Source organism: Leptonotus elevatus, chromosome 15 (genome assembly GCF_054856555.1).
Source record: "Leptonotus elevatus isolate MCC_2025b chromosome 15, RoL_Lele_1.0, whole genome shotgun sequence".
Lineage (NCBI taxonomy): Eukaryota > Metazoa > Chordata > Actinopteri > Syngnathiformes > Syngnathidae > Leptonotus > Leptonotus elevatus.
Genome location: NC_141253.1, coordinates 5,571,595 through 5,582,570, shown reverse-complemented (window position 1 = coordinate 5,582,570; position 10,976 = coordinate 5,571,595). Strand labels below are relative to the sequence as shown.

The window sequence follows — 10,976 nt, the reverse complement described above, 5'->3', positions numbered from 1 at the left end:
TATGCGTGTTTGAAGACAATCGATGAAAATCTTTGCAAATAAGACTGACAACTTTGTGGTTTGCGCCCACACTTGGAGTGACCCTGGATTTAAATTTTGAAACAAAAAACGTTTACAGACATTGCTCAAAAGCGCTTCCCATGACATGCAGGACAAACATAATAGTATAATTTTAAGATATGTGATTAAGCATGCGTAAAAAGTGTTCTTGCACTCGGTTAGTTCAGCTGTTTTGTGTGTTTTGTGCATCTTTGAATCGGACTTTTTATGCAAGAGATCCTTTTGCAGGGGAGGGGGGAGTCACATAATGTCATTATTTGTTTGTTTATTTATTTTTCCTCAGCAATGTCTAACAAAAAGGCCACAGTGTGTTTTAGGCGCAACTTTCAAGACTGTATGCCTGCAATGTGTGACTCCAGACATATGAGGGCGCTGTCTCCCCCGTAGCGGCCGGGACGTGACGTTCTTGCTTTGTGAGGCCGACGCAGACATTTTAAAATAAACATTTAGCTAACGGCTAAATGCTACATCACCAGACTGCTCGCGAACGGGCGAGCGCATTGCGCCACAAAATACATTCATACCCGCCTAGGGTTGACAGTTTGTTAATATTTGATGAACAGTGCTTCGTGGCTCGTAGAGAGAACAAACGTACGAAGATGTTGAGGAGTCTGGCGCCGGGTAAAGGAGCTCGTTAACACTGGTAAGTAACAGTCGCAGTCGGTTGCTAAGTTAGCTTCCCTGAGCTAAGTTGGCTGCAGCTATGATCTCGCTTGGAACTCGTCGGTTACATTTGAGGATGCAGCTGCTACGTTATACAATAGCCTTGCACTATGTATATTTTCGGTGACTACTTTTCCTTTTGTCAAGTTCGTGTGCAGCTTTGAAGTTGAGTCTAGCTTTCTTTGCGTATCCTCCAGGCGCTACATCGTTAGCCTCTTGGTAGTTTGCTAGCTGGCCGGCGAGCCGCAACAAGCATCAACTAGCTAAGTCATTCATTCTGGCACAAGTCGATGTCTCAGGTTACTCACCGGGCTTAATATGGACTTGAGAAGACTTAGCGGGCATTTACAAATATACACCGATAATTATAAACATGCAGACGACTCATGAGTATTTCAAAACCGAAATTAATTTTAATTTATACCGCTACAACTCAGTCAATTTGTTGTTTGGAGTATTATTTTTATATTTTTTTAAATTCAAATAACTCTTTAGCTTTAATTGACCATTTGACCTACGTTATGTTGAACAGCAAGGTGCTAACAGCATTGATATTGACAATCTGTTTCTCCTTTTGTAGGTGTCTGTCGAGGCGGCACCTTGGTCCACATTTGTTGGACCATAGGGCATTTTGCTGAACTAGCATGAAGATGGCTGATTCAGTAAAGGCAGAGGAATTTGTTGATGCAGAGTGTCCCTCAGAGCGCCTCGACGAAGCACAATCAGCCGCCACGTCTGTCCAAGATGAACATCTAAAAACCGAGACCACCACGAGTACCAGCTCCCCACCAAGAGAAAAAGAGGACGACAGCCCGTTGCACACGGAGGGTGAGCAGAGTCTCCTCTCCATGCCCTGTTTGATGAAGGAGCTCCGCAGAGACTCCCCCGAGTCGCAGCAGGCTTCCACGGGGAGCGAGAAACCGGCCTCTGGTCACATCTACGAGAGCGACTCCTCCAATCCGTGCATGCTCTCCCCATCGTCTAGCGGCCATTTGGCAGACTCGGACACGCTCTCCTCGGGGGCCGAAGGCGCCGGAGAGGAAACGGAAACCAAAATGGAAGCGGAGCCCGGCAAGGAAGCCGATCGGCAACCCAGTGGGAGGAAATCCCGGCGGTCGCGTTCAGAGAGCGAAGCGCCGCCCAACGCGATGGCGGCGAAAAAGAACCGCTGTCAGCCCGCGGCGGCGGGAGTGGCTGTGCCAGAGAAGCAGATCAACGGCAAGCAGGCCAAGGCGAAGGGCCACCGCAGCCAGAAACACAAGGAGCGCATGCGCTTGCTTCGGCAGAAGCGCGAGGCGGCGGCGCGGAAGAAATACAACCTGCTGCAGGACAGCAGTACCAGCGACAGCGAGCTTACATGCGACTCCAGCACCAGTTCCTCTGACGACGACGATGACGACACTTCCGGAGGCAGCAAGACAATCAAGACAGATATTCCAGGTAAATCCGCATACCCGCCAGTAGAGTATATCTCAGGGGTGGGCAAACCTTTGAGCTCAAGTGCCACAGTTCATCTTTAATCTCCCTGTCAAGGAAAAATAAATACCTTGCAAATTTCACACACTATAGATAAGAGTGTTAACATATATTATTTAAATTATTGTAAACATATTTTAAATGTTCTTTTGCAGACCAATTAGAGAGAGCCCACATACTACACTTTGCAAATCACTGAGAAACAGGTTTTAATATTTCAATTGGCTATAAATGCAACAATATTACAGCAACTTTTATGTTATAAATGCTCTCCGGATTATGGAGCGGCGGGCCCTACTTTGCTCACCCCTGGCCTCAAGTAAAAGTATAGCGAGGAAGTGGTGTGCATGATGTGAACATTTCTCATACTCCATAACTCGTGAAGACATGTCACAGCGCTCATGAAAAGCAAGCATTGTCTTTTTGATTTGATCAGTCACCTGTTGTCTTTCCTCACTTACATCATGACATCCAGTCTCCCCCGCGAGAAGGTTGGGCCCATTCATTTGTCCTGACGCAATGTTCCGTCGGACCATTGGCCGTCAAAAACACCGTGCATGCTGCGTCTACGCCTCGGGGGTCTTCATTTCTCGGAAGCAACAGTTGTCGCCCACGCCGCAGTTGAGCGAGCGAGTCGTTTGCTGTAAATAGACGCCGCTTGCTTGTGTGAGTTCATCGTGAGTCTTAACTCCAAAAACCTTGTTTGGCTTTGGAGTGCAGGTGGAATGGTGTTAATGGGGTCATTTTAGGGTCACTACGTTGGTTAATATGAGCGTCATCAAGGTGGCCTGTTGTGCGGTGTCATATATTTCCTTTTTTTGTCTTTGTGTTTTGTGTACATTGTACTCCTACCAAGTTCCCATATTTCCTCACGCAGTGGCTCGCAGCCATGGTTTTATTTTATTTGCTCAACTGCAGAGAGGTACCCCGTACAGTGTTTATTTGCATGGTGGGTGGTATACCTTGCATATAATGCAGAGTGCTACCTTCATTTGAAAGTAGGGCAGAAGACTAAACGGCTAATGCTACATGTGGCGTCTGTGCAGACTCCGCTTTCATTTTCACGTTTTCCACGTCAGCATTTGGGTGGTGTTACTTTGTCCAATGATTGAACAGGTTTGTTGTGTTGCCCACAGACATATCTTCTTATACGTCGTCTTAATTTGCGCCGTGTGATTTTGGAGCTACCACCAAACAACCACTGTTGAGAAACTCCTCTCGTCAAAATAGCGTAATCCTCGGACGTTAACACCCATCGATTTCGCTGCCATAAGCTCTGCATTTAGCTGAACGTTTGTTTTTTGGCTTACCACTTACACCTTTTGTTTGCTTCAACTTGCACACAAAAGTAGAGCGGGGAAAGGTTCACTCTGATTTGGCGCTTGCCACACACATTTCTGCCGCATCATCAACTAAACATGAGCACAGCTGATCGCCAACGAACGACCTGAAATTTGTTACGGTTCCCGATCAAATAGTCACCCAGTCCTACGCTCACAAAAGCTGTTGACTTCACTTTCTAGGCCACACCCCTTAAAAGTACACATCCAGTGCACGGATACTACCATATGTACAGTATTACATTTTATAGGTTTAATTATTAATTTTCTCCTTGTTTTTCGCAACAATTTATTTATTATTTATCTATTAAATGTTTGAAAGTATCGAACTGATGAACGGCATTTAAATTCATTTCAATCGGGAAAATAGCTTTCATGTACAGGTAAATTGAGTTATGAGCTTGGTCACAGAACAATTTATACTCGTGAGTCTTGGACCCTGTCTGTCTTCTAGTGAGTCATGTTGTTTGCCTGTACTCTGGCTTTCTCCTAAATAAAATTACACCCTCGGCTTCAGTTTTGCCGATGCCACATCTGCCATTTTGACGATCACGTCAACCACAACACAAAAAAGTGGCACTACCTGTGATTTAAAGATGGCGTCTGCTTGAGGTGGGACGCTTGATTGGGGGCATGTCTCGGAGCAGAGGCCACTGTTTGAGGAAATAGTTTTCACCTGTCCAGTGGAATGTAGTGTCTAAAAATGATGCGTAGTTGTGCTTTTAATCTTTGGTGAGGGTGTTTATTTCCATAGATAATATACAGGTGTAACTCTTGAAGTCAAGGTAACTGTGGTAGTAGTGACATGATATAAAGGATTTTTTTTTATGGTCGCTTATGACCACTTTTCGTTTTAACTACATGATGTTGGTTCTTGAGTGATCTTTGAGCGTGGCATGGGATATGACGCTTATTTCATTTCCCGCCCATCCAATTTTTCTCGCCCCAACAGTTGTTTTCGTCCTCTTGTAACCTTACGTTAGATGGCTCCCTGTTTGCGTCCAAGTCTCACAGGTTAGCACACATGCCACAAAACGGGCCCCCAAAGCCCACCATCGGGGATCCGTGTGAAGGGAAGATGTCAACCATTTCAGTATTATTCAACATCTTCAAACAGACTGCATGATGTAGTCCATCAGCATGAACGAGTTCTGATCTGCACGTAAAACAAGAAAGCAAAAAGTGTCCATTCTCTCTTTTTGTAACACCCCCAAAAAAAAAAAAAAGTCCACTCAAGAAGCATGAATCCACTGCCACTGTATGTTCTTAAGCCTTGGCCTCAATGTCTTTCAAGCTGGCTTCAGGCGTGCATCGGAGAGATCCAGAGTGGGCGCCCACATTCACGGGCTGCTGGACAGCGGCGCGTGGGACAGGAACGGCATCAGCAGCGTGCTGGAGGAGGCCATGACGCGCTTCGCCGTCATGCAGCGGCAGACGGAAGAGCGCTTCCGCGTCTGGATGGAAAAGCTCGCGCACCTGGACTCGGACGACTCGTCCAAGCGCTCGAGCGACGGCCCCGAGGGCGGGCAGCAGCAACCGCCGCCGCCGCCCCAGGGAGCGCGACCTTCGCCCCCTAGTTCCTTCTTGCCGTCGTCCGAGTCGGCGGAGACCATGGCCGCCTACGTGTTGGCGCGAGCGAGCAACGCCGCCACCGCCGCCGCCGCTCCTGCCAACAGCAACATTTTACCTGACGCGGTCACTCAGAATGGAAACCTCGGCGTTCCGGATCCTGGTCTCTTGAATGTTTAGACGCAACTTGACTGATTTCATCCTCGCGGAAATTAATATCACGCAGGACTACGCGCCCAAATGGGATTACCTTTTGGCATTGAATCACTGTGAGACTTGGGATTATTTGCAAACCTGCATGGACCTCGTGCATCCCTCCATAGACCACAGAGTCAGGGTTGCTGTCGTTTCCCCAAAACATTCAGTCTACTTTTGATGTTTTTTTTCTTTTCTTTCTCTCTTCCCTCCAAAAAAAAGGTTCCCACCCACTTGGAAATATGACGTCCTCTACGTGTTTCCCTCTTAACTCTCACACTACATAGTGTCGTTCTGACAAAAAAAAAAAACAGCCGCCACATTCCGATACACGGGCAGGGAGGATCGGCAGCCGCTTAGCATGGTGCCTTGTCATTCAGCTGGCCTCCTCATAAGCATTATTACTTCAAGTAACGTTTACACTGTGCATGTACATCTCGGGATGGCCTTTTATCTGAGCGGCAGAGCTTTACTAACCTTCATACACAGATTTACACATGCAAGTATGAATTGTACTGAATCACATCGACGCCTTCTTGAAAAAAAATCGCCTGTCATTTTTTCAGATTTTTCAGGAAACACACAAAATGTAACCATTTGCATCACAAGGAGATGATTTAGACAAAAAAAAAAGACTGTTTTAAGTGGGTGACGACGTGCAGGACGTTTTGCCTTTTTAAACAATACTTTTGTGTAATTACACTCGAGGTGTTTATTAAGTTTTTTGCATTTTGGGGGGTCACAGTCGCTGCTACTTCTGTATTACAGCTACTGCAAAATTGGACAGAGATGACATTTATTTTTAGAAGCTTATATATTATACTGTCTATATAAACATATTACACCTTCTTGATATTAGGAGCCTCAAATTTTGCCAGTTTTTATTTTAATTTGCGCAGCTTCGGCCAGTATGTCTTTGTTGCCAGAAGGAACACAATGTAAGTGAAATGAGTGACCTTTTGCCTGTGACTGAAACAGGGATGCATTTACAGATATTAGGGCCACAAAGAAGAAAAAAAAAGCCCCGTTATGAGAATAAAGTTATAATGTTGAGAGTATAGCATTGAAAGATTGCCGAGATGAAGTTGCAATAATTAAAGAAAACTATCTTTCTTGTCAAGAAGCAAGACACGGTTATGAGTCAGTCGCAGTATTAAGAGATTGAAAACATTTGTATTGATTATCCAATATTACTTTTTCTTAAATATGACTACTTTTTTTTTCCTCATAATGCTTCCTCCCTCACAAAATGACACTAGTTTTAATTTGTCAATTAACAATCTTTTTAATATTACATTGTTGTTTTTCTTCTTTCTCTGTCAATTTCAACACTGCATATTTATGACATAAGTTTTACAAAATTAAAATCTTCCGACTTTTTCTTGTAACATTATTAAATATACCTGTCATTACTTTTCTTCGAATACAACTTTTTTGACAGTATGACTTGAGTTTTGGACAACAGACATTCTTAAAATGCTGACATCGGGCCAGAACCTTCTACGTCCCAATTTGGTCAATTTCGTATTTGTTCAAAAATCAACACCATTAGTCAGGCCACACACGTGTCGGTGATATTCTTTTGAATTTTTGACAAATCCAAAGTGTTGAAAATGTGGAAAAATTATGATGGTTTCTAGCTTCAATACGACTACTTCTTCTCTAAAGTACGTACTACTGCTTTTTTTTCTCGTGAGCACTTAAGTCTTGATTACAAACTTCTTTTTTTTTCGCTCTGTAATACTTTTTCTTTTAATAATTGCAACTTTTTTCCTTACAACTTTATTCTTGTACTGGAGATCTATGACTTCATTCTCATAGTATGTTTTTTTTGTTTGTTTTCAGCATGGCCCTAATACTCCTTGATGCGTACCAGCAGCAGGACAGAGCATGACAATGTTTAGCACCCCCTAAAATTAATCTGGGGGATCATTTGATCGCTGACAACGGTGACGTAGTGTGACAGTTTAAAGCAGCACCCCCCCCCCCCGCCCTTTACCCGTTAATGAAGGAATCATATTTATATCTAGGATGCTAACTTGTTTTCTGTGTACTTAACGTGTACCCCCCCACAAGAGTTGACTGTGTCACACAAGTTTTGCATGCGAGTTCTATTCGTGTATAGAATGTAAAATGCAAAGTTGCCACCAGGAAGCATGCCAGGCTGCCAGCGTTAGCATCGCTTCTGCCGCTTTGTGTCGGCTGACTGGCGCATCAGCATTGCACTTTAAAAAAAAAATACATTTCTTCCAGAATGTGTGCATTGTGTGTGTGTTTTCTCTCGCTTGGGCATTTGAAAAACCACTAAGGACATTTTGTTGTCGTTTTTTTCTTTCTTGTTCTTCTAACCTGGCCTTTTCTTGGCAGGTTTTTGCTCTCTGGTAATGCCACTACCTGGTATTTGAAGCTATTCAGAGGCCCTTCACAACACAACACACGCACACACTAGTCAGCCTAGCAGCAGGGTGTATTTGTTCAGTTGCGTCCAATTTCCAGGGTAGAACAAATGTTCCCGACTTGTTTTGTTTGGCCTTTTATTATCCAGCTGCTGTTTTGGTTTTCCTTTGGAAAAAAATATTCTTTGGATGTGTTTTGTATCTACTGTATTCCAGTGTAGTTTTTATGTGAGTGGCTGTTATTTCAACAGAAATAAATGCTAACAACCACACAAAAGGCTTCTGTCAAAAGATGTATTATTTCACGCAAACACTATGACGCAACATTTCTGTCACGCCTCTTTGATACAGATACTTCACAAAAGTGCCGTTGCAAAGTTGAACTTTTAGACAGAACCCAGCAAATGGGATATTGTTGCAACGGTGTGCACTTTCACACAGCACTCCGTCATTGAATAAATGACTAACGAGTATCTTGTACGTCTGTATTACTGACTCTGTCTATGTCCAGTGTACCACTACAAAAGTTAGCCAGAACAACAGGAATAAAGTTTGGAAAGACAACATTTTTTGGTTGAAAATACTCTAGTTGACCCCTCAAGTGGAAGTTTGCTGGTTTATTGCACTCATATTCTGTATTGGTTGTACAGGAAAGTGACATGGACAAAAGGTGGAAATAATAACGTCATGCTTACAAGCGGTATAAAAGTGGGGTACACAAGCGTTTTCCCTGCTCTGATACTACCTCAAAAGGCGGATTATTTACTGAATTGACTTTTTGCTTCCATATATCGTGTCTTTCTGTTCATACAGAAACAGCAACACTGAGACAAGATGACCTTGCGTCATCCTCCAGTCTCTGTTACTACCTTAGCCGTCAGAATATTTGTCCCACTACATGGAAAATGAACCATATGTAAAATTAGTCAACTTCATGTCCGAACAATTATTTTACTGAAAAACCTCATGGAGCCAAATCAATCAAAAAAAAAAACATGATTGGCAGAGGTCTTAAATTATGGCAAAAGTTTTTGGTTTTTTTTGGGTGTCAGGGTCTCAAGTTGGACAGCTGCAGCCAACCCCTCTGTTCATTTCCGAGCCATGTTTTGAATAATGAAGTGTTCTCTCTGTCCTCCGCAGACGGGCCTCCAGTAGTGGGTCACTATGATATTTCAGACACTGATTCTAACCAGGAGAGTATGAAAGTGGAGAAAGTCCGGCCCAGCGTGATAAAGCGCGAGCTAGAAACACTCAGAGGGCAGGATATGGCGGCTCGCTCCGGGTGTATAAGAGCTCTGAGCTCCGTGGCAGGTCAGTTACAAACCCTGGCTGACATTTTTTCCTCCTCCTGCTCCTCCTCTTCAGTCAAAACTGGACTTTAAAGCTTTCTTGGGTTCGATCTTGGCAAGACGTCTCGTTTTGCTGCCTCTGGTGCTTTCTCCCTGCAAAAATTCACACAGGCGTTGTTGGAAAAGGGCAAAGAAATGCTGGAAATTAAGTCCACAAGTAGCATTTTGTTCGGTGTGACGCTTCCTTTTAGCAGCTGCCTTTTATTACAAACGTACACGTGTCTTGCAGCTGCAAGACCTGAAGCCCCGCCCCTTCGTTCTCCACAAAGTGGTGATTTGTACTCGTTTTGTGTTTGTTGTCTATCTCAGGCCACATGGAAGCGGAGACGTCGCACAACAAGGACGGTCGTCAACTCAAGGGCCAGATTAGCATCGCGTCTTCGGACAGCGAGGTGGAGATTGTGGGCGTGCAGGAGAACACTCGGTGAGCATGCAAGTTGATCTGTTTTTTTTTTCTTCTTCTCGTAATTGAAACCATTGTCTCTCTTAGGAAATTACGGAAATCAAAGTCGCACTGTCGCCATTATGAATAATCTTTATTGACTGTGTGATGGAAATGGTGAACAGTGTAGGGCTCAAACTATTTAGCGAATTACTCAAATAAATCTATTGCAAACAAATCCAAGAAGAAAAAAAGAAAGAAAGAAAAAGAGAAAAAAAATAATGTCCTGTTATTGACTTTAAAAACACATTTTGCCGACTAAAAATGATGACCAATCAAGGCTCACCTGTTTTCTGGGTTTGGTCATGTGACGTTCACAAGCTGAGCCGTGATTGGTTGTTACCTGAGCCAAGAACATGTGATGTCATTTTCAGTTGACAGAAAGTTGCGTTTTTAAAGGTCCTTTTGTACATGAAAAATAATAAAAATATCAAATTAATTATAGACCAAAACAATTTATTTTTAACGCCGGGAATGGCTAAATAAGTAAAGTATCCTTTTAATATAGCCTACATGAGTTTGAATGTTTTGTAACGCCCCAACAAGTTGTCAAGGATGGACCCAGCCGCCGGTGCACTTTCAATCGCTTTTTTGAACAACTGGTAACAAAATAAACACGTGATAAGCACATTTGTACACTAGCTGCTACGGCTACAGCTAACGCTCAAGCACTGGCTAACGTTAGCCATTTGACAGCTAGCCGCTAACCTGAGGTCACAACAGTCAATTGTTGAAAATAATACTCCCTCGTATAAATGTTTGGTTGTTGTTGTGTTTTTTTTTTAGGTGTTGCCAAAAACAAATCCAAAATGAAAATCAAAGTCGTCAACATTGTTTTTGTGTGTCTGTCAAAGATGCGGCCACCCTTGCGGCGGCGTGATCAAGAGTTTATCCTCCTGGAAGGACGGCCACTCGGCAGAGCGATCCGCCGGCAGCACGACGACGCGCCTACAGCCTCAACTGTGGACATGCGTCTCCCCTCAGTCCAGTTGGGTGTCCCCGCCAGAAGTGGTAGACCTGACTCTGGACGAGGAGAGCAGCGGACACAAACATTTACAGTAACAAAAAAAAAAAAAAAAACCTTTCACACTGAAAACACCCTTGATTTCCTTGTGGTCACTTTTGCTTTCCCGGAGTTTGTTTTTACCCGTTTTTGAGCACTCGTGTATGGAAGCCATTCTGTTGATGTGATTTTTATTTTATTTTTTAATTGTAGATGTGGTTATACAGCACAGCACTTAAGTTACAGGAGTAAAGGTAAGTCACCTTTATCGAAAGCAATACCCTCCCTCAAACTGAAGACTGTGCGAGTGTGTGTGCTGTAAGGTGAAAAAACATAACTTTGCTGCTGGAGAGCAAGGCCGATGTGGCACCTGGCCCGCTCAATTTACTAAAGATTTTTTTTTTTTTGTCATTCGTTCTTTCCATTTAAAATTTTTGCAGTCAAAATGAGCATGAGACTGATTTTTTTTCCTTTTTCTTTTTT

General features: G+C 43.5%; 1 protein-coding gene across 3 annotated transcripts; it reads left to right on the top strand.

Annotated features, from left to right (window-relative positions):
- The first annotated feature begins 432 nt into the window (after positions 1–432).
- On the top strand, positions 433–10,572 carry ark2n (arkadia (rnf111) N-terminal like PKA signaling regulator 2n). 3 transcript variants are annotated; one of them, XM_086097483.1, is made up of 5 exons: positions 437–703; positions 1,304–2,163; positions 8,840–9,010; positions 9,358–9,472; positions 10,345–10,572. In XM_086097483.1, exons 2-5 carry the CDS (start codon positions 1,368–1,370, stop codon positions 10,550–10,552), a joined length of 1,290 nt encoding a protein of 429 aa, XP_085953609.1. In that variant the 5' UTR covers positions 437–703; positions 1,304–1,367; the 3' UTR covers positions 10,553–10,572. The 3 variants fall into 3 exon arrangements, with proteins under 3 accessions (XP_085953610.1, XP_085953609.1, XP_085953611.1); XM_086097485.1 differs by lacking the exon at positions 8,840–9,010 and having other exon boundaries at positions 450–703; XM_086097484.1 differs by lacking the exons at positions 8,840–9,010; positions 9,358–9,472; positions 10,345–10,572 and adding an exon at positions 4,834–5,458 and having other exon boundaries at positions 433–703.
- The last annotated feature ends 404 nt before the right edge of the window (positions 10,573–10,976 follow it).